Raw genomic sequence first — 27,992 nt, forward strand, 5'->3', positions numbered from 1 at the left:
GTGTGAGCCACCACACCTGGCCATCAGGCACCTTTTATACGTTGTCCCATTTAACCTCACACAACAGAGATTCATCTTATCTTTTGTTTTTATTTATATTTTTTGAGACAGGGTCTCACCCTGTCACCCAGGCTGGAGTACAGTGGTGCAATCATAGCTCACTGCAGCCTCCAACTCCTGGCTGTTGGGCTCAGGCGATCCTCCTGCCTTAGCCTCCTGAGTAGGTGGGATTACAGACATGCATCACTACCCTCAGATAAATTTTTTTTAAAAATAGAGACAGGAGGCCGGGTGTGGTGGCTCATGCCTGTAATCCCAGCACTTTGGGAGGCCAAGGCGGGCGGATTGCAAGGTCAGGAGATTGAGACCATCCTGGCTAACACACTGAAACCCCGTCTCTACTAAAAATACAAAAAATTAGACAGGCGTGGTGGCAGACACCTGTAATCCCAGCTACTCGGGAGGCTGAGGCAGGAGAATGGCGTGAACCCACTGCAGCCGACCTCATATGAATTTTTTTTTTTTTTTTGAGACGGAGTCTTGCTCTGCCACCCAGGCTGGAGTGCAGTGGCCGGATCTCAGCTCACTGCAAGCTCCGCCTCCCGGGTTTACGCCATTCTCCTGCCTCAGCCTCCCGAGTAGCTGGGACTACAGGCGCCCGCCTCGTCGCCCGGCTAGTTTTTTTTTTTTTTTTTTTTTTTGAGGCGGAGTCTCGCTCTGTCGCCTGGGCTGGAGTGCAGTGGCCGGATCTCAGCTCACTGCAAGCTCCATCTCCCAGGTTTACGCCATTCTCCTGCCTCAGCCTCCCGAGTAGCTGGGACTACAGGCGCCGCCACCTCGCCCGGCTAGTTTTTGTATTTTTAGTAGAGGCGGGGTTTCACCGTGTTAGCCAGGATGGTCTCGATCTCCTGACCTCGTGATCCGCCCGTCTCGGCCTCCCAAAGTGCTGGGATTACAGGCTTGAGCCACCGCGCCCGGCCAGAATTTTTAGATTCAATATATTTCAATGAAATACTACTGCAGCGGCCCTAGTCGGTTCCCCTGTTTCCCTCCCCCATCTCCTCCATCTCCCCAGCACCCCACTCCTGTTTGCTGTTAAGGTGGAAATACTTGGATTCCACACAGTTGGGGTTGGGGGAAGGAAGGGCAGGAGTTTGAAGAAAACAATGTTGGGACGAGCTGCTAAGGGGAGCGAGTGAATAGGTTGCAGGACTGGCCTGCGTCAGTGCAGCAGGAATTTGTGGTACTCCAGTGCTGCAGGCTTCTCTATCCTCTTCTAGCAGTGCCCTGACCTGGGATCTGGGGCAGAGAGAGCTTCTGTGCCAGCTTCTCAGGCCCCAGGATTAGCAATGCCAACCAGTGAAGGTTTGGGAGATGAGGGAGTCCTCTTAAGGGCACAGATTGGCAGGCCAGAGTGAGGGGCAAGGCTTCAGCCAAAGAAAGTATTTACTACCAACCGGGCACAGTGGCTCACGCCTGTAATCCCAGCACTTTGGGAGGCCGAGCTGGGCAGATCATGAGGTCAGGGGATGGAGACCATCCTGGCTAACATGGTAAAACCCCATCTCTACTAAAAATACAATAAATTAGCTGGGCATGTTGGCACGTGCCTGTAATCCCAGCTACTCAGGAGGCTGAGGCAGAAGAATTACTTGAACCCAGGAGGTGGAGCTTGCAGTGAGCTGAGATCCGGCCACTGCACTCCAGCCTGGGCGACAGAGCGAGACTCCGTCTCAAAAAAAAAAAAAAAAAAAAAGACCTCGATTCTGATTCTGGCCGTGCTACAGACTAGCTGAGTATGTATGCCTGGATAAGTCACTTAGCCAGCCCTTGCCCAAACTCCCCATTGCATTAAAAATAGTTTTGCCGGGCGCGGTGGCTCACGCCTGTTAATCCCAGCACTTTGGGAGGCGGAGTCGGGCGGATCACGAGGTCAGGAGATCAAGACCATCCTGGCGAACACGGTGAAACCCCGTCTCTACTAAAAATACAAAAAAATTAGCCGGACGTGGTGGCGGGCGCCTGTAGTCCCAGCTTCTAGGGAGGCTGAGGCAGGAGAATGGCGTGAGCCCGGGAGGCAGCAGAGCTTGCAGTGAGCTGAGATTGCGCCACTGCACTCCAGCCCAGGCGACAGAGCGAGACTCCGTCTCAAAAAAAAAAAAAAAAAAAAATAGTTTTTAGGCCGGGCATGGTGGCTCATGCCTGTAATCCTGGCACTTTGGGAGGGCCGAGGCAGGAGGATTTCGTGAGGTCAGGAGTTGGAGACCAGCCTGGCCAATATAGTGAAACGCTGTCTCTACTAAAAATACAAAAATTAGCTGGCAGTAGTGGCACCTGCCTGTAATCCAGCTACTCTGGAGGCTGAGGCAGGGGAATCGCTCGAGCCTGGGAGGTGGAGGTTGTGGTGAACTGAGATTGCGCCATTGCACTCCAGTCTGGGCAACAGAGTGAGACCTTGTCTCAAAAAAAACAAAAGGAATTGTTTTTAAATTTTTACCGTTCTGAAAGCACATTGACATCCTTTGCATTTTTTTTCTAATTATTTCACTTTGAAGGCCGGGTGCGGTGGCTCAAGCCTGTAATCCCAGCACTTTGGGAGGCCGAGACGGGCGGATCACGAGGCAGGAGCTCAAGACCATCCTGGCTAACACGGTGAAACCCCGTCTCTACTAAAAAATACAAAAATCTAGCCGGGCGAGGTGGCGGGCGCCTGTAGTCCCAGCTACTCCAGAGGCTGAGGCAGGAGAATGGCATAAACCCGGGAGGCAGAGCTTGCAGTGAGATGAGATCCAGCCACTGCACTCCAGCCTGGGCGACAGAGCGAGACTCCGTCTCAAAAAAACAAAACAAAAACAAAAACAAAAACTAATTATTTCACTTTGATTTGTAAATTCTCAACTAGATTGAGGGGCTGTATGGGTTACAATTCCTCTGCATCCTCCACAATAAACTTGGTGGGAATTTCAGACTTTTTTTTTTTTTTTTTGAGACAGGAGTCTCGCTCTGTAACCCAGGCTGGAGTGCAATGGCATGATCTCGGCTCACTGCAACCTCTGCCTCCTGGGTTCAAGCGATTCTCCTGCCTCAGCCTCCCGAGTAGCTGGGACTACAGGTGCGTGCCAACACGCCCAGCTAATTTTTGTATTTTTAGTAGAGAGGGGGTTTCACCATGTTGGCCAGGCTGGCCTTGGACTCCTGGCCTTAAGCGATCCGCCTGCCTCGGCCTCCCAAAGGGCTGCGATTCCAGGCGTGAGCTACCGCCCCCCGCCAAGGTGTTGATTCTTGTCTGCCTTTCTGCTTCCCTGTGAACTCTTCTGGTTGCTTTTTTCCTGCTTTATCCCTCGTCCTCGGTAGACAGTGGGCACTCAATAAAAGATGGTTAAATGAATGAATGCACGAACAAATGACTGTCCTGGAGCTAGTATTGCATTGCACGTATACATTGATGACCACAGACATCGTACAACGCGCAATCTTGGCAAATTTATTAAAAGCCTCCAGACTTCGGTCTCTTGCAGGGCGACGCCAGGAGCCTATCGCACGCTGAGGTCTGTTGGGGGCCCCAGAAACAGCCTCGGAAAGGTGGGAGGCGGGGCTTCCCCGACCACACCCCCTTGTATTCAAAGCCTTTCCGCCTGTGGGCCCGCCTCCTCAGCGCAGTATGCCACTCTAATTGGCCACTTTGCCAATCCATCTGAGCACCTCTGCGCCGATTGGATCAACTGCTGAACTCGGGTTGCGCACTTTCCGGCGCTGGGAACGCGGAGCGGACGCAGACTGGCCGCCATTGCGCTGCCGAGAAAGCGGCCTCCTGTGTGAAGGGCTGTGGGGTGCGTGGCAGGCGTTTAAGGCCGGGCTGCGGGAGGCGTGGTCGGGTCGGGCTGAGTGACTGAAGGGGTTAGGCCGGGCGGGGCTGGATGCACTCCGTGTGGCGGGATTGCAGGCCGGGGTCCCCGGACGCCTTTCTGCTGCGCTTCTTGTGGGCCCGGGCCTGTGGTTAGTGAATTTTTCTGTCCCGCCGCCGTCCAGATTCTCCGGGTATGGCCGGAGTATTTCCTTACCGAGGGCCGGGTAACCCGGTGCCCGGCCCTCTAGCCCCGCTACCGGACTACATGTCGGAGGAGAAGCTGCAGGAGAAAGGTGAGTCGAGTGTGGAGCGGCGCGCGGGCCGGAGGCTGGGCGGGTGTTCGCGCGCGCAGGTGGCTGGGGACCCTCCCCGTTTGGGCCGCTCCTGAGGTGACAATTCCCTTGTTAGCCCCATTTAACTTTTTATCAAGTCATTTTAAGCGCGTGTTATCCGCAAGCGCTGATCCAGTAGTGATGGGGGCAAAATTCCTATCCTTACGGGGTTTAAATTACAGCGGGAGAGATAGATGGTAACAGAACCTCGAGGATCTGTAATAAAAACGTCAGGCCGGGCGCAGTGGTTCACGCCTGTGATCCCAGCACTTTCGGAGATCCAGGCGGGCGGATCACCTGAGGTCGGGAGTTCGAGACCAGCCTGGCCAACATGGTGAAACCCCGTCTCTACTAAAAATACAAAAATTAGTCGTGTGTGGTGGCACCTGTCTATAATCCCAGCTACTGGGGAGGTTGAGGCGGGAGAATGGCTTGAACCCGGGAGGCAGAGGTTGGAGTGAGCTGAGATCACACCGTTGCACTCCAACCTGGGTGGCAGAGCGAAACAACGTCTCAAAAAGAAAAAGTCAGATAGTGATAAATGTGATGAAGGGAAAAATAGAGTAAAATGGTAAGGGAATTGGCAAGGAGTGCTTCTTCCTGCTGGATGCCTGCTCCTCTGTCACACTCACTGACAGGAGCTTACCCTAGGGCAAGAGGTGAAGAGGATTAGGCTGAGGGTGTGCAGTCTTTTAAACTGAGGTGCCTTTGTAGCTCGAAAATGGCAGCAATTGCAGGCGAAGCGCTATGCAGAAAAGCGGAAGTTTGGGTTTGTGGATGCCCAGAAGGAAGACATGCCCCCAGAACATGTCAGGAAGATCATTCGAGACCATGGAGACATGACCAACAGAAAGTTCCGCCATGACAAAAGGGTTTACTTGGGGTAAGGAACATCCTGAAATAATTTCATTTGGAATTTGGCCCTTTTCCCTTTTCCCTGTCCCACAGTCTTGGATAGATGCTCTGTCATTTTGGAACAGGACGCTGCTTTGACAGCTCATCTTGGTGGATATAAGAGAAAGGGGAAAACCAGTAGGAGTCTCTGATAATTTCTACATCTTCCACTTATGCAGTCTGTTTCCCTTCTGTTCCTGATCTGGGACTGGGACTTTAATTTGTCCCGTTGATGCTATTATAAGATGTCCCTGTCGTTGAGCTGGTTGAAGCCTAGAGTGGGATACTGTGCATAGTGGCAGCCTGTCACTCCTCAGGGACCTGAATTCTGTGTTTAGGGTATTTAATTTCAGCGGTATCCCTACTGCTGTTTTTCTGTGGCTGTAAACTGGGTGGGTACAGGTACAGATGTCTTAGCAGATTCCCGTTCTATTTGGACACAAAAATGTTTGCCGTGTAATGAACTGGAAGTTTTGTTTATTTCAAAAAATAGTTTGAGAACTGTGTTGGCTGCTAGGGGTATAGTAGCGAGCAGAGGTTAACAATCTCCGCCTTTCTGCAGTGTGCAGTCTAGTGGTATGACAGAGATGAGACAACTGGCGATAGTGAAGTATGGTGAATACTTTATTATGATTTATGAGAAGATACTGAGGGGATAGGATGTGAGACAGCCACAAAGCTGTCTCCAGAGGGATAGCCGTTGATTTAGAGGAGCTGATACCAGCATTTTGGGACTATGACATTTAAGAAGAGCGGTGCAAGGTGAAGTTGGAGAGGGAGAGGCAGGGTTTCTGGTTAGGAAGGGCCTATGGGCTACGTCTGGGAGTTTGGATTGTAAGGTAGGATTTACTGTGGAACATGAACGTGTGGCTTCTCTGCCTGGGACAGGTAGCAGAACACCTCGTCATTTCTAATAGCCTTCTCTTTTTCTAATGTGCCAGTGCCCTAAAGTACATGCCCCACGCAGTCCTCAAACTCCTAGAGAACATGCCTATGCCTTGGGAGCAGATTCGGGATGTGCCTGTGCTGTACCACATCACTGGAGCCATTTCCTTCGTCAATGAGATTCCCTGGGTTATTGAACCTGTCTACATCTCCCAGTGGGGGTGAGAAAGGCTGAAATATGGTGGGCGGTGGTGGTGGTGATTGGGGGGCAGTGGGTAGAAATGGTTGTGTGATGTTCTTGCCTTCCAGGTCAATGTGGATTATGATGCGCCGAGAAAAAAGAGATAGGAGGCATTTCAAGAGGATGCGTTTTCCCCCTTTTGATGATGAGGAGCCGCCCTTGGACTATGCTGACAACATCCTAGATGTTGAGCCACTGGAGGCCATTCAGCTAGAGCTGGACCCTGAGGAGGACGCCCCTGTGTTGGACTGGTTTTATGACCACCAGCCATTGAGGGACAGCAGGAAGTGAGTGATAGATGGAGATACTACTCCTGGGAGGAGTTCCAGAAACCCGGAGGGAGTCCTGGGAGATCAGTAGGTGGTATGGTTTGTCTAGCTGCTTACTTGAGGTGGGCCTTTCATTTTTTACCCTAGGTATGTAAATGGCTCCACTTACCAGCGCTGGCAGTTCACACTACCTATGATGTCGACTCTCTACCGCCTGGCTAATCAGCTCCTGACAGACTTGGTGGATGACAACTACTTCTACCTGTTTGATTTGAAGGCCTTCTTTACATCCAAGGCACTCAATATGGCCATTCCTGGAGGCCCCAAATTTGAACCTCTTGTTCGAGACATCAACCTACAGTGAGTTGGAGAGATTAGGGGTTTTAGACATTTTGAGTTGGATAAAATGTAATCTTGATCCTTAAAGTCCTGATATAACTTCCAAATTAGTCTGCGCCAGGTGCAGTGGCTCACGCTGTAATCCCATCACATTGGGAAGCTGGGGCAGGAGGATTGCTTAAGCCCAGAAGTTTGAGTCCAGCCTGGGCAACATGGCAGAGCCCTGTCTTTACCAAAATTTTGCTGGGTGTTGTGGCACTCGCAGCTTCGTGTAGTCTCAGTTACTTGGGAGGCTGAGCTGTGGGAGGATTGTCTGAGCCCAGGAGGTCGCAGCTGCAGTGAACCATGATCATGCCATTGCATTCCAGTTTGGGTGATAGAATGAGACCCTTCTCAAAAAAAAAAAAGTCTGCTTATTCTTGATATTGTACCCTAGGGATGAAGACTGGAATGAATTCAATGATATTAACAAGATTATCATCCGGCAGCCTATCCGCACTGAATACAAGATTGCTTTTCCTTACCTGTACAACAATCTTCCACACCATGTCCACCTCACCTGGTAAGAGACTTGGAACACAACAGTTGGAAAGGAGAAGGCTGGTGTTTAGGTTGGGCCAGGGCAGGAAAACTTTGGCTGACTCTTCCTTTCGTTTTAGGTACCATACTCCCAACGTTGTATTCATCAAAACTGAGGATCCTGATTTGCCAGCTTTCTACTTTGACCCTTTGATCAACCCAATCTCCCACAGGCACTCGGTCAAGGTGAGGAAGGGAAGGGACACTTTCCCTCAGCGATTCTAGGAGAAATGCCTGAGGTCGACTGAAATGTTACTGAACACTCAAGTGGAGGGAGACATGTTTTCCATCTTGCTAAGTATTCCCCTTGAGCTATAAGCGAATTTGAGAATTTAGCATTTGCCTTAAAACATGTCATTGGTATAATCCTAGTTTCTGTGATTATCCTTCTGGACTTTATGGTTCTCCTGTTGGGTGCTCTAGATAATCTGTCCTGGTCTGTCTCTATTATATTTGTTTGAATAATAGTCTTTATATTGAGATGTAGTTAACATACCATACAAGTTACCCATTTAAAGTGTGTAATTTGGTACTTTTTTTTTTTTTTTTTGAGACGGAGTCTCGCTCTGTAGCCCGGGCTGGAGTGCAGTGGCCGGATCTCAGCTCACTGCAAGCTCCGCCTCCCGGGTTTACGCCATTCTCCTGCCTCAGCCTCCCGAGTAGCTGGGACTACAGGCGCCCGCCACCTCGCCCGGCTCGTTTTTTGTATTTTTTAGTAGAGACGGGGTTTCACCATGTTAGCCAGGATGGTCTCGATCTCCTGACCTCGTGATCCGCCCGCCTCGGCCTCCCAAAGTACTGGGATTACAGGCTTGAGCCACCGCGCCCGGCCAATTTGGTGGTTTTTAGTTTATTCTCAGAGTTGTCCCAACTGTCATGACATGCAATTTGAGAATATTTTCATTACTTGAGAAAGAAACCCTTAGCAGTTACTCTCCATTTCTCCCCAACTTTCTTACGCAACCACTAATCTACTTGCTGTCTGTAGATTTGCCTGTTCTACACATTTCATATGATAGAATGAAACAGAATCATATACTGTGTAGTCTTCAGTGGCTGGCTTCTTAAGCTCACCATAATGTTTTCGATGTTCATTTGTGTTCCGTTGTGTCCAAGCCCAGTGTTTGGAGCTTGGGTGGAGGTGATTGCAGTGTTGGCTGCTGTGGTGTTGGGGCTCCATTGGGAGGCTTTCTGTTGGTGAGCCAGTTGGGGTGTGAGAAGTGACACCTGCTTTCCTGGCGTCCCTGTCTTGTGCTTTGCTCCCTTGCTTTCCTTTGCGCTAGCACTTCAGGGCTGCTTCTGTCGGACAGTCCAGTTTCCATGGCAGATACAGGCTTTGTGCTTGGCCCCAGATGATGTCCCTCTTAAGTCTGTGCCTAGTTTAGCAGGAACTAAACCCTTAGAGGGATTCCTTTTTCAGAGCCAGGAACCGTTGCCGGATGATGATGAGGAATTTGAGCTCCCGGAGTTTGTGGAGCCCTTCCTGAAGGACACACCCCTCTATACAGACAATACAGCCAATGGCATTGCCCTGCTCTGGGCCCCACGGCCCTTCAACCTACGCTCTGGTCGCACCCGTCGGGCCCTGGACATACCGCTTGTCAAGAACTGGTAAGGTTTCTCCCTGGGGCGGGGGAACAATAGTGGATATATAGGAGAAAAGACTCCAACTAGGTGGGCATGTAGCCTTTCTTAAAAAATTTTTTTTTTCTTTTTGAGACGGAGTCTCGCTCTGTCGCCCAGGCTGGAGTGCAGTGGCCGGATCTCAGCTCACTGCAAGCTCCGCCTCCCGGATTCACGCCATTCTCCTGCCTCAGCCTCCCGAGTAGCTGGGACTACAGGCACCCGCCACCTCGCCCGGCTAGTTTTTTGTATTTTTTAGTAGAGACGGGGTTTCACCATGTTAGCCAGGATGGTCTTGATCTCCTGACCTTGTGATCCGCCCGTCTCGGCCTCCCAAAGTGCTGGGATTACAGCCTTGAGCCACCGCGCCCAGCCTAAAAATTTTTTTTTTCATAAAAGTGGCAGACTACCCAAGGCTTGCCTTCTTTAGCAGAGTGGCTGGAAGAAGCGATGGCGGCCGGGCATGGAGGCTCAAGCCTGTAATCCCAGCACTTTGGGAGGCCGAGACGGGCGGATCACGAGGTCAGGAGATCAAGACCATCCTGGCTAACACGGTGAAACCCCGTCTCTACTAAAAAATACAAAAACTAGCCGGGCGAGGTGGTGGGCACCTGTAGTCCCAGCTACTCGGGAGGCTGAGGCAGGAGAATGGCGTGAACCTGGGAGGCGGAGCTTGCAGTGAGCTGAGATCCAGCCACTGCACTCCAGCCTGGGCGACAGCGAGACTCCGTCTCAAAAAAAAAAAAAAAAAAGGAAGCGATGGCTGAACTCTGGTGGGCTTATTTTCCCAGGTATCGGGAGCACTGTCCTGCCGGGCAGCCTGTGAAAGTGAGGGTCTCCTACCAGAAGCTGCTTAAGTACTACGTGCTGAATGCCCTGAAGCACCGGCCTCCGAAGGCTCAGAAGAAGAGGTGAGGTGCCCCGGGGCCCTGTGCAGACTTGGGTTCCAGAGATACCAGTAGGCTGACTCTCACTCTCCATGTTCCCACCTCAGGTATCTGTTCCGCTCCTTCAAAGCCACCAAATTCTTTCAGTCCACAAAGCTGGACTGGGTGGAGGTTGGGCTCCAGGTTTGCCGCCAGGGCTATAACATGCTCAACCTCCTCATTCACCGCAAAAACCTCAACTACCTGCACCTGGACTACAACTTCAACCTCAAGCCCGTGAAAACGCTCACCACCAAGGTGCCTGCATTGGACCCGAGGGGCCTCCTGGGTGTCAGGGACGGACAGCTGTTTGTGCTCTGGCTGCTGATGAAGGCATACATCCAGTTGGGTCCGTTGCTCATTCATGTTCTTTCTGGGTTTTTTTGTTTGTTTGTTTTTGCATCCTCTCCAGGAAAGAAAGAAATCGCGTTTTGGGAATGCTTTCCACCTGTGTCGGGAAGTTCTGCGTTTGACTAAGCTGGTGGTGGACAGTCACGTGCAGTATCGGCTGGGCAATGTGGATGCCTTCCAGGTGAGGTTAGGTATTCCCAACCCCTGCCTGGGTGAGGAGGCTGGAGGAAGCCTGTGCTGACCATGGAGCTGGTTTAAGCTCCAGGTCTGACAGGGCAATTGTCTTGCAGCTGGCGGATGGATTGCAGTATATATTTGCCCATGTTGGGCAGTTGACGGGCATGTATCGATACAAATACAAGCTGATGCGACAGATTCGCATGTGCAAGGACCTGAAGCATCTCATCTATTATCGTTTCAACACGGTGAGACCCTGACTCTAGTGGCTTACTTTCTTTGAAACAGAGTCTTACTCTTGTCGCTCAGGCTGGAGTGCAATGGCACGATCTCAGCTCATTGCAGCCTCTGCCTCCTGGGTTCAAGCAATTCTCCTGCCTCAGCCTCCCGAGCAGCTGGGATTACAGGTGCCCGCCACCACACCTAGCTATTTTTTTTTTTTTTTTTTTTGAGACGGAGTCTTGCTCTGTTGCCCGGGCTGGAGTGCAGTGGCTGGATCTCAGGTCACTGCAAGCTCCGCCTCCCGTGTTTATGCCATTCTCCTGCCTCAGCCTCCGGAGTAGCTGGGACTACAGGCGCCCTCCACCTCACCCGGCTAGTTTTTTGTATTTTTTAGTAGAGACGGGGTTTCACCGTGTTAGCCAGGATGGTCTCGATCTGCTGACCTCGTGATCCGCCCGTCTCGGCCTCCCAAAGTGCTGGGATTACAGGCTTGAGCCACCGCGCCTAGCCTTTTTTTTTTTTTTTTTTGAGACGGAGTCTTGCTCTGCCGCCCAGGCTGGAGTGCAGTGGCCGGATCTCAGCTCACTGCAAGCTCCGCCTCCCGGGTTCAGGCCATTCTCCTGTCTCAGCCTCCCGAGTAGCTGGGACTACAGGCGCCCGCCTCGTCGCCGGCTAGTTTTTTGTATTTTTTAGTAGAGACGGGGTTTCACCGTATTAGCCAGGATGGTCTCGATCTCCTGACCTCGTGATCCGCCCGTCTCGGCCTCCCAAAGTGCTGGGATTACAGGCTTGAGCCACCGCGCCCGGCCAGCCTTTTTTTTTAATCTGTGTTTTTTTTTTTTGAGACTGTCTTGCTCTGTTGCCCCGGGGGAATGCAATGGCACGATCTCAGCTCACCACAATCTCCGCCTCCCAGGTTCAAGCGATTCTCCTGCTTCAGCCTCCTGAGTAGCTGGGACTACAGGCACACACCACCATGCTTGGCTAATTTTTGAATTTTTAGTAGAGGTGGGGTTTCACTGTGTTAGCCAGGCTGGTCTTGAACTCTTGACCTCAGGTGATCCACCCTCTTTGGTCTCCCAAAGTGCTGGGATTACCAGCTTGAGCCACTGTACCCAGCCTCACTGGACTTACTTTCTCACATCTTTTTTCATTTATACATTTAGACAGGGCTCTTTCCAGGGACCTATTTGGAGACCAGCTATGAGTGTATCCTTACTACCCCTTTATTTTTTATTTTTATTTTTATTTTTATTTTTATTATTTTTTTTTTGAGACGGAGTCTCGCTCTGTCACCCAGGCTGGAGTGCAGTGGCCTGATCTCAGCTCACTGCAAGCTCTGCCTCCTGGGTTTACGCCATTCTCCTGCCTCAGCCTCCCGAGTAGCTGGGACTACAGCGCCCGCTACCACGCCCGGCTAGTTTTTTGTATTTTTTAGTAGAGACGGGGTTTCAACGTGTTAGCCAGGATGGTCTCGATCTCCTGACCTCGTGATCCACCCGTCTCGGCCTCCCAAAGTGCTGGGATTACAGGCTTGAGCCACCGCGCCCGGCCTATTTTTATTTTTATTTTTTTTATTTATTTTTATTTTTTTGAGACGGAGTTTCGCTCTGCCACCCAGGCTGGAGTGCAGTGGCCGGATCTCAGCTCACTGCAAGCTCCACCTCCCGGGTTTACGCCATTCTCCTGCCTCAGCCTCCCGAGTAGCTGGGACTACAGGCGCCTGCCTCGTCGCCCGGCTAGTTTTTTTTTGTATTTTTCAGTAGAGACAGGGTTTCACCGTATTAGCCAGGATGGTCTCGATCTCCTGACCTCGTGATCCGCCCGTCTCGGCCTCCCAAAGTGCTGGGATTACAGGCTTGAGCCACCGCGCCCGGCCTATTTTTATTTTTTTTTTGAGACGGAGTCTCGCTCTGTCACCCAGGCTGAAGTGCAGTGGCTGGATCTCAGCTCACTGCAAGCTCCGCCTCCCGCGTTTACGCCATTCTCCTGCCTCAGCCTCCCGAGTAGCTGGGACTACAGGCGCCCGCCACCTCACCCAGCTAGTTTTTTGTATTTTTTTTAGTAGAGACAGAGTTTCACCGTGTTAGCCAGGACATTCTCGATCTCCTGACCTCGTGATCTGCCCGTCTTGGCCTCCAAAGTGCTGGGATGACAGGCTTGAGCCACCGCACCCGGCCCTTACTACCCCCTTTAAATTCACATGGGCAATCTTAGTTCCTAGTTTTTGCCTTAAGGTTTCTCATTTACCCTTTTGTTTTAGATGTTGTTTAGATGTTGAGGACCCAGAGTTTTTTTTTTCTTTTTACCCCTCTGTTGCCATCCATATATTCGTTTATATGTTTATTATACATATATGCCCCACTTCTGCCCCGGTTTCAGTTGCTGTTGAAATGCATTGCTAACTTGTGTTCTTAACTTCTGCTTGGGATCATAGGGTCCTGTAGGGAAGGGTCCTGGCTGTGGCTTCTGGGCTGCCGGTTGGCGAGTCTGGCTGTTTTTCATGCGTGGCATTACCCCTTTGTTAGAACGATGGCTGGGCAACCTCTTGGCCCGGCAGTTTGAAGGTGAGTGGTTTTCTCTGTGTCCAACTTCTCCTGTTACTGGTTCAAAGCTACCTCCCCTTGTTTGAGTCTGTTCCCTGCTCTTGTATGAGCACCCCTTCCTACTGGATTGCCTTTAGGTCCAGTTCTCAAAATGAGTCTGACCTAGTTTTCTATTTCTTGGGCTTCCTTCTGGGGCCTTGAGAGGCAATCATGCATTTGCAGGAGTGGACATTCTTCAGAAGCATAGTTGTGAATGTTTAAGGTAGCTCATCTTTTTGCATATGCTGGGCACATGGACGCTTTGTTAATACCTAATTTTATTGTAACCATAATGAGTGAGGGGCATGAAGGTAGAGACCCTTACTGAAAGCAAGGAATCATGCTTGTAATCCCCTTGGGATACTCTACTTCTAGGTCGACACTCAAAGGGGGTGGCAAAGACAGTAACAAAGCAGCGAGTGGAGTCACATTTTGACCTTGAGCTGCGGGCAGCTGTGATGCATGATATTCTGGACATGATGCCTGAGGGAATCAAACAGAACAAGGCCCGGACAATCCTGCAGCACCTCAGTGAAGCCTGGCGCTGCTGGAAAGCCAACATTCCCTGGAAGGTGGGTGTCTCTCCATTTCCTTGGAGGGGTAAACATCGTCTTTAGGTTAGGATCACCACTTTGGGACTCATGAGGGGCTATCTGGTTCCTCTCTCTCTTCTTTTCCCTTTTAGAGAGGGGCTCGCTGTATTGCTTAGGCTGGCCTCAAGCCTGAGCTTGAGCAGTCCTCCTCAGCCTCCTGAGTAGCCGGGACTACAGGTGTGCACCACAGCACCTGCTTTATCCCAGTTTGATTGTGCTTTTTGGACTTTTAGGTCCCTGGACTGCCAACGCCCATAGAGAATATGATCCTTCGATATGTGAAGGCCAAGGCTGACTGGTGGACCAACACTGCTCACTACAACCGAGAACGGATCCGCCGAGGGGCCACTGTGGACAAGACTGTGTGTAAAAAGAACCTGGGCCGCCTCACCCGGCTCTATCTGAAGGCAGAACAGGAGCGGCAGCACAACTACCTGAAGGTTGGGCAGAGTAGGCTGGGCTGGGTGTGAGTGGTGGGGGAGTGGGCATGAGGGAGGACTGCAGAGTTGTGACTGAACCTTGTTCTGGGGGGATCGGGCTATAGCGGGAGGCTAATTTCATGTCCACCTTGCAGGATGGGCCTTACATCACGGCGGAGGAAGCAGTGGCAGTATATACCACCACAGTGCATTGGTTGGAAAGCCGCAGGTTCTCACCCATCCCATTCCCCCCACTCTCCTATAAGCATGACACCAAGTTGCTCATCTTGGCATTGGAGCGGCTCAAGGAAGCTTATAGGTGAGTATTAGGGTAGATAGGTTCCTGCTGGGAAGGTGACAGCAGGGAATGGCATCATCCTCAGAGTCCAAAGAAAGAAGGTGTAGCCCCTGTCTTTTCTGGTTTTACTTCCTCCTGGTTTTCCCATTCACCGTTCCCCTTGCCTTATCAGTGTGAAGTCTCGGTTGAACCAGTCTCAGAGGGAGGAGCTAGGTCTGATCGAGCAGGCCTACGATAACCCCCACGAGGCGCTGTCCCGCATCAAGCGTCACCTCCTCACACAGAGAGCCTTCAAAGAGGTGAGTGAGAGCCTCCCAAGTTTTTTTTTTGGTTCTACCTTTCATTCTTGGTAGAACTAAAGGTAGCCTCAGGTGATTGTTGTGAACCAGCCTCCTTGTCCCACAGGTGGGCATTGAGTTCATGGATCTCTATAGCCACCTGGTTCCAGTATACGACGTAGAGCCACTGGAGAAGATAACTGACGCCTACCTGGACCAATACCTGTGGTATGAAGCCGACAAGCGCCGCCTCTTCCCACCCTGGATTAAGCCTGCTGACACAGAACCACCTCCACTGCTTGTTTACAAGTGGTGCCAAGGTAGAACTTTCCTGAGATTGCCCTGTGAGGAACGGGGGATGAATTTAGTTCTATGTCAAAATTCTCATCTGGGCAGCATGATTGGTTTACTCTCTTGATGCATGGTAGTAAAAGGAAGTAATGTTCATGTTAAACTGAGGAAAGCCCATAGTCAAAGCAATCCAGATGACTACGTGGAATGGTAGTGGGATTGGTTATGGAAGGTAATGATAGCCACTGTGGGGCTAGTCCTGAAAGAGGATTTCTAACCTGCTGGAGACCTGCCTTGCTACTCCTCAGGCATCAATAACCTGCAGGACGTGTGGGAGACAAGTGAAGGCGAGTGCAATGTCATGCTGGAGTCCCGCTTTGAGAAGATGTATGAGAAGATCGACTTGACCCTGCTCAATAGGCTGCTGCGCCTCATCGTGGACCACAACATAGCCGACTACATGACAGCCAAGAACAATGTCGTCATCAACTATAAGGTGTGTCTCAGGCACAGTAGCACGAAATTGTGTGTGGAATGGTTGTCTGGCCCACTGACTCAGAATTTGCTGCGGGGGAGGCTGGGTGCAATGGCTCATGCCTGTAATCCCAGCATTTTGGGACGCTGAGGCGGTCGGATCACAAGGTCAGGAGTTCGAGACCAGTCTGGCCAACATGGTGAAACCCCCGTCTCTACTTAAAAAAATACAAAAATTAGTTGGGTGTGGTGGGTGCCTGTAATCCCAGCTACTCGGGAGGCTAAGGCGGGAGAATCCCTTGAACCCACGAGGTGGAGGTTGCAGTGAGCTGAGATTGCACCACTGCACTCCAGCCTGAGGGACTGAGCATAACTCCACCTTGGAGGGGAGCCAGGGGAATAGAATTTGCCGAGGGGAGAACAAAAGAGGTTGACCCTGGAGAATCCTGGGACATGGCTCAGGTTGTTAAGAATTGTAGTTCTTTCTTTCTAGGACATGAACCATACGAATTCATACGGGATTATCAGAGGCCTGCAGTTTGCCTCGTTCATCGTGCAGTATTATGGCCTGGTGATGGACTTGCTTGTATTGGGATTGCACCGGGCCAGTGAGATGGCTGGGCCCCCTCAGATGCCAAATGACTTTCTCAGTTTCCAGGACATAGCCACTGAGGCTGCCCACCCCATCCGTCTCTTCTGCAGATACATTGATCGCATCCATATTTTTTTCAGGTGAGGGCTTGCCTGGATTCCTAGCCCTGCAGGGTACTGAAGCATATGCTTTGCCTCTGAAATCAGCTATTGTACCTGAGTTGACTTAACTGCTGTTGGGGCTTTAAAATGGAATGAAGCCTGGGGAGGGTGGGGGTAGGATGGGGTGAGGTCTCCGTCTGTGGAGCTGGAGGACCCGTGGGGTCCCAGATCTCAAGTGTATTGGGGCCTCAGCAGTGTACCTGGTCTGGTGTAGGTTCACAGCAGATGAAGCTCGGGACCTGATTCAACGTTACCTGACAGAGCACCCTGACCCCAACAATGAAAACATCGTTGGCTATAATAACAAGAAGTGCTGGCCCCGAGATGCCCGTATGCGCCTCATGAAACATGATGTTAACTTGTGAGTCTAGGTTGGGGCTGTGTGAGCTGGAAGAACATAGGCTAGGGGCCCAGAGGGCATACTGAGGCTGTGTCCTGGGTGGGAGACGTGTGGCTGTGGCAGGATATCATCAGTTGGCCTTGGAAGGGGAGTTCCTTCCAAGAAACTGATGTGACCATATGGTTCTCTGTGGGCAGAGGCCGGGCAGTATTCTGGGACATCAAGAACCGCTTGCCACGGTCAGTGACTACAGTTCAGTGGGAGAACAGCTTCGTGTCTGTGTACAGTAAGGACAACCCCAACCTGCTATTCAACATGTGTGGCTTCGAGTGCCGCATCCTGCCTAAGTGCCGCACCAGCTATGAGGAGTTCACCCACAAGGACGGGGTCTGGAACCTGCAGAATGAGGTACAGCCTGGGAGGGGCTGGGAGTGACATGAGCGCGCCTGCACTTCCTGGGTGAGTGGGAGCCAGGAACACGGGCATCCCTTGTCCTTGTCAGTCACCGGAGCCTTGTTGGGTGGAAAGGCTTAGTGGTGAGCACAGTTGGCTCTTGCTTCTATGGGAGTTCCTCAGACAAAGTAACCTTGACTTTGTGGTTTAGGTTACTAAGGAGCGCACAGCTCAGTGTTTCCTGCGTGTGGATGATGAGTCAATGCAGCGCTTCCACAACCGTGTGCGTCAAATTCTCATGGCCTCTGGCTCCACCACCTTCACCAAGGTACAAGGCCGTCATTCCCAGCTTCCCTCTTGTCCTCTGCTGTCCTCTGCTCATCTCATATCCCTTTCACTTCTTCCCCTGACGGCTTCTCCTTCCTTCTCCACTTTCCTTAGTGTGCCAGTTTCCATGCTCTGTGCAGTAGCGGCTTACAATGTCAGGTCACTTTATAGTTATTTTCTGAGAATTCCTTGTAGGAATTCTGCAGTCTTCTTCTTACGGAGTTGTGATGATTCTAAATTAAGGCAATAGTAAAAGTTGGATTTATGATTTTGAACAGTAAAGCATTATTTTTGCATTTTCTCCAGGGCTTATTTGTCTAAATTATGTTAACCAGTGGCATAGAGAACCTGTGAAAAAGCAACTCTCGTAGGCATCTCCGAGTTCGTTTCTCCTTCACTTACCTAAAGAGGCCCAGCTGAAGGCAACTGGAATCGAGAAAGAAAAATCTGAGGAATTCTGAACTATGTATATTTAAGTTTTCGCAAGATTTAAAAAGCTACCTCGGCCAGGCACAGTGGCTCACGCCTGTAATCCCAGCACTTTGGGAGGCCGAGGCTGGTGGATCACCTGAGGTCAAGAGTTTGAGACCAGCCTGGCTGACTTGGTGAGACCTCGTCTCTGCTAAAAATACAAAAATTAGCCGGGCCTGGTGGCAGGTACCTGTAATCCCAGCTACTTAGGAGGCTGAGGCAGGAGAATTGCTTGAATCCAGGAGGCAGAGGTTGCTGTGAGCAGAGATCTTACCATTGCACTCCATCCTGGGCAACAGAGCAAAAACTCTATCTCCAAAAAAAAAAAGAAAAATGTTACCTCACTCTGGTTTCCATTAGAGTAATTCTTTTTTTTTTTTTTTGAGATGGAGTCTTGCTCTGTCGCCGGGGCTGGAGTGCAGTGGCCGGATCTCAGCTCACTGCAAGCTCCGCCTCCCGGGTTCACGCCATTCTCCTGCCTCAGCCTCCCGAGTAGCTGGGACTACAGACGCCCGCCACCTCGCCCGGCTAGTTTTTTTTTTGTATTTGTTAGTAGAGACGGGGTTTCACAGTGTTCGCCAGGATGGTCTCGATCTCCTGACCTCGTGATCCGCCCGTCTCGGCCTCCCAAAGTGCTGGGATTACAGGCTTGAGCCACCGCGCCCGGCCAGTAATTCTTAACTGTAACCTTTTTTTTTTTTTTTTTTTTTTTTTTTTTTTTTTTTTTTTGAGACGGAGTCTTGCTCTGTCGCCCGAGCTGGAGTGCAGTGGCCAGATCTCAGCTCACTGCAAGCTCCGCCTCCCGGTTCACGCCATTCTCCTGCCTCAGCCTCCCAAGTAGCTGGGACAACAGGCGCCAGCCACCTCGCCCGGCTAGTTTTTTTGTATTTGTTAGTAGAGACGGGGTTTCACCGTGTTAGCCAGGATGGTCTCGAACTCCTGACCTCGTGATCCGCCCGTCTCGGCCTCCCAAAGTGCTGGGATTACAGGCTTGAGCCACCGCGCCCGGCCAACTGTAACATTTTTCTTGCATTCTAACCTTCACATTTCAAAATGTGCAGTATTTACATGTGCAGAATGTTTTCTGTTTTTTAGTAAGACTTCTGTTAAGAAGACGTTCTATTATGTTTTAGAACTATTGCATTACAGTTGAGTTTCCTTTATCCAAAATTCTTAGGACCAGAAATGTTTTGGGTTTCAGGTTTTTTTTTTTTTTAATATTTTCAGTATTATTATTATTAGAGACAGGGTCTCACTCGGTCACTTAGGCTGAAGTGCAGTGGCGCTATCATAGGTCACTGCGGCTCAAGTGATCGTCACACCTCAGCCTCCCGAGTATCTGGGACCACAGGTGCGTACTCCACCATGCCTGGCTAATTTAAAAAATTTTTCTTTTTTTTTTTTGGGACGGAGTCTTGCTCTGTCACGTAGGCTGCAGTGCAGTGGTGCGATCTCGGCTCACTGCAAGCTCCGCCTCCCAGGTTCACACCATTCTCCTGCCTCAGCCTCCCGAGTAGCTCGGACTACAGGTGCCTGACACCACGTCCAGCTAATTTTTTGTTTTTTTGTTTTTTTGTTTTTTTTTTTTTTGAGACGGAGTCTTGCTCTGTCACCCAGGCTGGAGTGCAGTGGCCGGATCTCGGCTCACTGCAAGCTCCGCCTCCCAAGTTCACGCCATTCTCCTGCCTCAGCCTCCCGAGCAGCTGGGACTACAGGCGCCCGCCACCATGCCCGGCTAATTTTTTTGTATTTTTTAGTAGAGACGGGGTTTCACCGTGTTAGCCAGGATGGTCTCGATCTCCTGACCTCGTGATCCGCCCGTCTCAGCCTCCCAAAGTGCTGGGATTACAGGCTTGAGCCACCACGCCCGGCTTTTGTATTTTTTTTAGTAGAGATGGGGTTTCACCTTGTTAGCCAGGATGGTCTCTGTCTCCTGACCTTGTGATCCGCCCGCCTCAGCCTCCCAAAGTACTGGGATTACAGGCGTGAGCCACCGCGCCCGGCCTAATTTTTAAATTTTTTGTAGAGCTGGGATCTCACTCTCTTGTCCAGGCTGGTCTCAAACTCCTTGAGTTCAAGCAGTCCTCCTGCCTTAGCCTCTCATAGTGCTGGCTTATAGGTGTGAGCCGCCGTGCCCAGCCTTGAAATATTTTCATTATACTTACAGGTTCAGCGTCCCTAATCCAAAATCTGAAATGCACCAATGAGCATTTTCCTTGAGCATCATGTTGGTGCTCAGAATGTTGGGACTCAAAAAGTTTCAGCTTTTTGAGCGTTTTGGGTTTTAGATTAACCGGTGTCTGGGAATCTGTGAGAGCACCAGAGTTAATGATTTCTCTAGCCCAGTTTGGAAGTGGAGGAGGAAAGGATTCCTGAAAGAAGTAGCATGTGATGAGGCAGGTGAGGGAGGGTGCTCCTTTAGCCAGAAGTGTGGCGATGTAACTAGCTTGGTGTACGTGGGACTATGGAAAGTTCAAGGTTTGCTGGAGTAAACTGTGGAATTGGGAATGTTAAGAGATGAGACTGCATAAATAGTGGAGAGCCATATCATGGAGGGCATTGCACACCTTAGGAAGAATTATTTAAGGGTCTTAAACACAGAGTGACTTTGTCAGATTTGTTTTCCTTTTTATTTTTAACTTCCCACATTACAGATGTAGACTTTGTCCGATTTCTGTGTCAGATGATTCACTGTTGGAGCTGTGAGAAAGATGGACCTGAAAGGATAGGATGGGTGACCAGGTTTGGGGACCACTGAAGAAGTCCAGATAAAAATGATGAGAGCAGCCAGGCGCCATGATCGTGCCTGTAATCCCAGCACTTAGGGAGGCCGAGGTGGGCGGATCACCTGAGATCAGGAGATCGAGACCATCCTGGCTAATATGGTGAAACCCCGTTTCTACTAAAAAATACGAAAAATTAGCTGGGCGTGGTGGCAGGCACCTGTAGTCCCAGCTCCTCAGGAGGCTGAGGCAGAAGAATGATGTGAACCCGGGAGGTGGAGCTTGCAGTGAGCTGAGATCACACCACTACACTGCAGCCTGGGCGACACAGCAAGACTCCGTCTCAACAACAACAACAACAACAACAACAAAAAAACGATGAGAGCAGGCCGGTGCGGGGGCTGACGCCTGTAACCCCAGTACTTTGGGAGGCCCAGGCTGGTGGATCACCTGAGGTCAGGAGTTTGAGACCAGCCTGACCAACATTGGGAAACCCTGTCTCTACTTAAAATATGTAAATTAGCCGGGCGTTGTGGTGCATGCCTGTAATCCCAGCTACACAGGAGGCCGAGGCAGGAGAATCGCTTGAACCCGGGAGACAGAGGTTGCAGTGAGCTGAGATCCTACCACTGCACTCCAGCCTGACAATGGGGTGAGACTCTGTCTCCAGAAAAATATATAAATCAGTAAAAATGATGAGCGCAGTGAAAGTAGAGGTAGGAAGAGGGGAACAGGTTTGATAAGAAGTTAGCAGGTAAAATCAGCAGAACTTTGTGGTCATGGGATGCTGAAAGAAAAGTAAAAAATGATGTGCAGATGTCGGCATGGATGACTAGGTGGATGTTAGTGCCACCGACCGGAAGACTACATGAACAAGAGCAGGTTTAGGACGGAAGATAGAGAAATCTAGTTTAGGATATATAAAGTTTGAAGTTCTGAGAACATTCAGATGGAGGTGTCCAGCAGGCGTTTGTTTATATCATTTTTCTTCAGTTCCAAGATACATATTTAAGTACATGTATACACGTATGTGTAGATTCCCCCTGCTCCCTTAGTGGTGCCTCTTTAATTGATGATCTGTGAGATTTGATATAAAAAGTATTGAGTTTGACATTCCAGAGAGAAATGCAACTAGAAAGGGAAGAGCGGTCAGGGATAACTCAGGGGTTCCGAGGTGAGTAGCCATCTGAAGAAGCATGGAGAATAGGTCTGGATCAAAAATGTAGATTTAGGAGTCTATCAGCAAAACGTTGAAAGCTCAAGACTGAGTGACATCACCCAGGGACAGTGTAGAGTGAGAAGAGGAGAGGGACAGATTTGGAACTGCGGGGAATACCGAGATTGAGTGTGGCCAGAACCTGTGGGAGAGTGCTGGGTCTTGGCACCGAGGCCTTCAGGAACATGTGTCCAGAAGTGGAGCGGATGCTTAGCAGTGTCATTTGCCTAAGAGCATTGGGTTAGATAAGGACTGAAAAGTAGCCATTGGATTTGGCAGTTAGGACGTCATTGGTGACCTTAGCAGGAGCTGTTACAGAAATAGTAGGGATGGAAGCCAGATGGCAGTGGGTCAGGCTTCATGGAAAGTGAGTGAGTGGAGACAGCAAGGACAGTCTGTTTGCCAGTTGAAGAGCAGGAAGGACATCAGATGCCACCTAGCGGGAGCTGTAAGTCAATGCAAGTGTTTGAATGGCAGTGACGTGAGTATGTTTTAATTAAGGAGCCCAGTAGCAGTTCAGTGTACAATAGAAAAGTGTGGTAACTGGCCAGACGCAGTGGCTCCCACCTGTAATCCCAGCACTTTGGGAGGCCGAGGTGGGCGGATCACTAAGTAAGGAGTTCAAGACCAGCCTGGCCAATATGGTGAAACCCCATCTCTACTAAAAATAAAAAAATTAGCCGGGTGCAGTGGCGGGTGCCTGTAATCTCAGCTACGTGGGAGGCTGAGACAGGAGAATTGCTTGAACCTGAGAGGTGGAGGTTACAGTGAGCCGAGATCGTGCCACTGCACTCCAGCCTCGGCAACAGAGCAAGACTCCGTCTCGAGGAAAAAAAAAAAGAAAAGTGAGTAATTGATGTGCAGAGGTGCAGAGGGTCTCACTATGGATAGAATGAAGAGCAAGCAGAGGACAAATCCTCTGAACCTAACAGGAAAGAGGTCCGGAGAGCTGTGGATATAGATGAGGTTAGTGGGAAGCTCTAACAGGATTTTGAGTTTTTCAGCTTGAGTTGGGCTGGAGTGAGGGAGAGTTGTGTGTCGTAAATTTGATGGTGTTAGGGTATGATGATTGCTGAAGAAACAGAGAGACTGGAAGGTGTGTTGAGAGCTCAGGTGGGTTTTGGCAAGACAGCTCTAAGTGAGCATTTGTTTTTCCCAGAATCACTCAGTTACGCAGTGACAGGGATGGAGAAGGTGGATAGATTATACCTGTGATTAAGGAATAGAGTTTTGTTAGAAGACAGTTGTGGAGTGGTAAGGGATTGGGTGCACGGGAATCAAGAGTGCTGGACCCAGCTGGGCGCGGTGGCTCACGCCTGGATTCCCAGCACTTTGGGAGGCCGAGGCAGTCAGGAGATCAAGACCATCCTGGATAACGTGGTGAAACCCCGTCTCTACTAAAAATACAAAAAATTAGCCGGGTGTGGTGGCGGGCGCCTGTGGTCCCAGCTACTTGGGAGGCTGAGGCAGGAGAATGGCGTGATCCTGGGAGGCGGAGCTTGCAGTGAGCTGAGATCTGGCCACTGCACTCCAGCCTGGGCGACAGAGCGAGACTCCGTCTCAAAAAAAAAAAAAAAAGGGTTCTGGACCCCATTGGGATCCTGGAAGAGGGGAGAGAAGAGAGAGCAGAAGAGGCCATTGGCCTGGGAAAGAATTGTAGGGATCAGGGAACTGGATATAAGAAGTTAGAGGCTGAGGAGTGGAGGAGTGCTGAGAGGGTAAGGAAGCAGTTGACTCTAGCAGAGGCTTTAGAGTCAGATGGGGTTCACATCATACCTTTGTCATGTTACTAGTTGGGATCTTGGGACAATTGCCCATGTTGGGCCTCAATTCCCTCATCTGTAAAATAGGGATACTGATAAGACCGAGCTCAGACGGCTTTTGTGAGAATTAAATTAAATAGGGTATTTAGTAAGCCATATTACTTGGTAAATTGCTTGGTAAAGCTGGGCATGGTGGCTTATGCCTGCAATCCCAGCACTTTTGGAGGTCGAGGTGGGAGGACTGCTTGAACTCAGGCATTCGAGACCAGCTTAGGCAACATAGCAAGATCCTGTTTGTATTTAAAAATAAATAAATAGGCCATGCGCGGTGGCTTATGCCTGTAATTCCAGCACTTTGGGAGGCCGAGACGGGTGGATCACGAGGTCAGGAGATCGAGACCATCCTGGCTAACATGGTGACACCCCACCTCTACTAAAAAAAAATACAAAAAGCTAGCTGGACGAGGTGGCGGGCACCTGTAGTCCTAGCTACTCAGGAGGCTGAGGCAGGAGAATGGCGTGAACCCAGGAGGCGAAACTTGCAGTAAGCTGAGGTCCGGCCACTGCGCTCCGGCCTGAGCAATAGAGCGACACTTCGTCTCAAAAATAATAAATAAATAAATAAATAAATAGGCTGGATGTGGTGGCTCCCATCTGTAATCCCAGCACTTTGGTAGGCCGAGGTGGGTGGATCACGAGGTCAGGAGTTCGAGACCAGCCTGGCCAATATGGTAAAAGTCCGTCTCTACTAAAAATACAAAAATTAGCATGGTGTAATAGTGTGCGCCTGTAGTCCCAGCTACTTGTGAGGCTGAGGCAGAAGAATTGCTTGAACCTGGGAGACAGAGATTTCAGTGAGCCAAGATTATGCCACTGCACTCCAGCCTGGGCAACAGAGAGAGACTCTGTCTCAAAAATAAATAAATAAATAAATAATATAAGATAGATTTTAAAAATATGTTTAAAAAGCTATATTGGCCATGCACGGTGGCTCACGCCTGTAATCCCAGCACTTTGGGAGGCCAAGGCAGGCGGATCACGAGGTCAGGAATTCAAGACGAGTCTGACCAATGTGGTGAAACCCCATCTCTACTAAAAATACAAAAATTAGCTGGGCGTGGTGGCATGTGCCTGTAATCCCAGCTACTCGGGAGGCTGAGGCAGGAGAATAACTAGAACCCCGAAGGTGGAGGTTGCAGTGAGCTGAGATCGTGCCACTGCACTCCAGCCTGGGTGACAAAGTGAGACTCCATCTCAAAAAAAAAAAGCTATGTCATGGACAAGTTCTATAACTTGTTTTTTTATGAAGACCTAAGAGGTATAATGTATATAAATTTCTTACCATGGTACCTAGTACATGTAGACCTGAGTAAATATTATTTTCCTTCCTGCCTCCTCTTATCCCCCAGGAATTTCTGCTATTTAGTAAAGGAACACTGGACTCCTCAGGAATTTATGCTTCCTCCCCTTCTGGGATAGAGCACTGTTAACTACAACAGAAGTACTGTGTTCCGTTACACACATAGCAATTCCAAGTGCAGTCAGGGAATTTACTAAACCTAATGGGAATTGTCCACTTGCCTTTACCCCAATATCTAGCCCATCCTGGCCCCTGGCCCTCCTTTTTTTTTTGAGACGGAGTCTTGCTCTGTCGCCCAAGCTGGAGTGTAGTGGCACAATTTCTGCTCACTGCAACCTCCGCCTCCCGGGTTTAAGTAAAAATCCTGCCTCAGCCTCCTGAGTAGCTAAGATTACAGGTGCCTGCCTCCATGCCTGGCTAATTTTTGTACTTTTAGTAGAGACAGGGTTTCACTATGTTGGTCAGGCTGGTCTTGAACTCCTCACCTTATGATCCGCCCATCTCGGCCTCCCAAAGTGCTGGGATTACAAGCGTGAGCCACCGTGCCCGGCCCCCTCCTTTCTGTAGATCTGCCTGGTTGTCTCATCCTGTGGACATGTGAGATGCTCAGTCTCGCTTTCGTGTTAGGGTTTAAGCTATTATCTCACCTGCAGTCCTTTCTCCTTGCTTCTCTGAATGGTATTTGCTCAAAGCATATTACTATAGTAACTCCGGCCAACGTACTTTCACCTCAATAATTATTCAGAAGACATTTTTTGCCTTAAAGTCTTGACTATATCATTTGATATTTTGTGGTTTGCTGTCTTGTTTTATTGAGCTTTTCAAAGAAACAGTTTTGGTTTCATTTTTCTCTTTTTTGTTGCATTGATTTTTTTTTTTTTTTTTTTGAGATGGGTTCTCTGTGACCCAAGTTGTGCAGTGTCACAGTCTCAGCTCACAGTAATCTCTGCCTCCCAGGCTCAGGAGACCCTACCACGTTAGCCTCCCAAGTAGCTGGGACCGCAGGCACATGCCGCCATGCCTGGCTGATTTTTCTTTGTATTTTGAATAGAGACAATTTCGCCATGTTGCCCAGGCTGGTCTTGAATTCCTGAGCTCAGGTAATCCACCCCCCGGGCCCTCAAAGTGCTGGGATTATAGGTGTGAGCCACTGCGCCTGGCCTTGTTGCATTGATTTCTTCTCTTACCATAGCCATCCCTTTGCTGGTTTGTTAAGATAAAAGGTTAGATTATCAATTTTGGACCTTTCTCCCTTTTTTTATTTGGAGATGGAGTCTTGCCCTGTTATTCAGGCTGGAGTGCAATGGCACGACCTTGGCTCACTGCAAGCTCCGCCTCCCGGGTTCACGCAATTCTCCTGCCTCAGTCTCCCTAGTAGCTGGGACTGCAGGCACCCGCCACCATGTCCGGCTATTTTTTTTTTTTTTTTTTTTCTGTATTTTTAGTAGAGACAGGGTTTCACCGTGTTAGCCAGGATGGTCTCAATCTCCTGACCTCCTGATCCGCCTGCCTTGGCTTCCCGATGTTGGGATTACAGGTGTGAGCCACCGCGCCCGGCCTGGACCTTTGTCTTCTTCTTTTTTTAGTAGAGACGGGGTTTCACCGTGTTAGCCAGGATGGTCTCGATCTCCTGACCTCGTGATCCGCCCGTCTCGGCCTCCCAAAGTGCTGGGATTACAGGCTTGAGCCACCGTGCCCGGCCCCCTTTTTTTTTTTTTTTGAGACGGAGTCTCACTCTCTCACCCAGGCTGTAGTGCAGTGGTGCAATCTTGGCTCACTGCACCCTCTGCCCTTGGAGTTCAAGCGATTCTCCTGCCTCCGCCTCCCGAATAGCTGTGATTACAGGCACCTGCCACCGCGCCAGCTAATTTTTTTGTATTTTTAGTAGAGACGGGGTTTCACCATCTTGCTCAGGCTGGTCTTGAACTCCTGACCTCATGATCCACCCGCCTTGGCCTCCCAAAGTGCTGGGATTACAGGCCTGAGCCACCGCACCCGGCTGACCTTTCTCTTTTTCTAATAGAATTATTCACTCTGTAAATTTTTTCTCAGCATTGCTTTAGCTTCATTCCTCACTTTTTTTTTTTGAGACGGAGTCTCACATTGTCACGCAGGCTGGAGTGCAGTGGCGCAGTCTTGGCTCACTGCAACCTCCGCCTACTTGGTTCAAGCGATTCTCCTGCCTCCGCCTACTTGGTTCAAGCGATTCTCCTGCCTCAGCCTCCCGAGTAGCTGGGATTACAGGTGCGTGCCACCACGCCCAGCTCATTTTTTTTTTTTTTGTATTTTTAGTAGAGATGGAGTTTCACCATGTTGGCCAGGCTGGTCTTGAACTCCTGACCTCGTGATTCACCTGCCTTGGCTTCCCAAAGTGCTGGGATTACAGATGTAAGCCACCGTGCCCAGCCCCATTCCTCTCATTTTAATATGTTGTGTTTTCATTTTTAGTTAGTTGAAAGCATATATATATATATATATATATATTTTTTTTTTTTTTTTTAGTTGAAAGTGTGTGTGTGTGTATATATATATATATTTTTTTTTTTTTTTTTTTTTTTTTTTTGGTTTGAGACAGAGTCTCGCTCTGTCACCCAGGCTGGAGTGCAGTGGCGTGATCTTGGCTCACTGCAACCTCTGCCTCCTGGGTTCAAGCAATTTTCCTGCCTCAGCCTCCTGAGTAGCTGGGATTACAGGCAGCCACCACCGCACCCAGCTAATTTTTGTATTTTTAGTAGAGACGGGGTTTCACCACGTTGGACAGGCTGGTCTCGAACCCCTGACCTCATGATCCTGGCTCACTGCAACCTCCGCCTCCTGGGTTCAAGCAATTTTCCTGCCTCAGCCTCCTGAGTAGCTGGGATTACAGGCAGCCACCACCACGCCCAGCTAATTTTTGTATTTTTAGTAGAGACGGGGTTTCACCATGTTGGACAGGCTGGTCTCGAACCCCTGACCTCATGATCCACCCACCTCAGCCTCCCAAAGTGCTGGGATTGCAGGCATGAGCCACCGTGCCCGGCCAG

At 50.1% G+C, this 27,992-nt stretch overlaps 1 protein-coding gene across 2 annotated transcripts in view; it reads left to right on the forward strand.

The window, feature by feature from the left end:
- Positions 1-3,465: 3,465 nt before the first annotated feature.
- The window catches only part of PRPF8 (pre-mRNA processing factor 8), a 38,405-nt gene continuing 13,878 nt past the window's right edge, over positions 3,466-27,992 (forward strand). Inside the window, exons 1-24 of one of the 2 annotated variants that reach the window (XM_033185161.1) lie at positions 3,687-3,830; positions 4,030-4,140; positions 4,894-5,062; positions 6,015-6,179; positions 6,268-6,486; positions 6,616-6,828; positions 7,244-7,369; positions 7,467-7,572; positions 8,807-8,997; positions 9,801-9,920; positions 10,004-10,193; positions 10,348-10,467; positions 10,577-10,711; positions 13,123-13,252; positions 13,646-13,842; positions 14,097-14,303; positions 14,438-14,601; positions 14,753-14,879; positions 14,986-15,178; positions 15,458-15,645; positions 16,117-16,355; positions 16,591-16,737; positions 16,914-17,124; positions 17,321-17,437. In XM_033185161.1, the coding sequence (XP_033041052.1) occupies positions 4,041-4,140; positions 4,894-5,062; positions 6,015-6,179; positions 6,268-6,486; positions 6,616-6,828; positions 7,244-7,369; positions 7,467-7,572; positions 8,807-8,997; positions 9,801-9,920; positions 10,004-10,193; positions 10,348-10,467; positions 10,577-10,711; positions 13,123-13,252; positions 13,646-13,842; positions 14,097-14,303; positions 14,438-14,601; positions 14,753-14,879; positions 14,986-15,178; positions 15,458-15,645; positions 16,117-16,355; positions 16,591-16,737; positions 16,914-17,124; positions 17,321-17,437 (3,774 nt within the window). In that variant the 5' untranslated portion in view covers positions 3,687-3,830; positions 4,030-4,040. Of the gene's footprint in view, positions 4,141-4,893; positions 5,063-6,014; positions 6,180-6,267; positions 6,487-6,615; positions 6,829-7,243; positions 7,370-7,466; positions 7,573-8,806; positions 8,998-9,800; positions 9,921-10,003; positions 10,194-10,347; positions 10,468-10,576; positions 10,712-13,122; positions 13,253-13,645; positions 13,843-14,096; positions 14,304-14,437; positions 14,602-14,752; positions 14,880-14,985; positions 15,179-15,457; positions 15,646-16,116; positions 16,356-16,590; positions 16,738-16,913; positions 17,125-17,320; positions 17,438-27,992 lie in introns of both variants that reach the window. The other variant, XM_033185162.1, reaches the window with a different exon arrangement.

This window comes from Trachypithecus francoisi, unplaced genomic scaffold, assembly GCF_009764315.1.
Source record: "Trachypithecus francoisi isolate TF-2019V2 unplaced genomic scaffold, Tfra_2.0 Lachesis_group20, whole genome shotgun sequence".
Lineage (NCBI taxonomy): Eukaryota > Metazoa > Chordata > Mammalia > Primates > Cercopithecidae > Trachypithecus > Trachypithecus francoisi.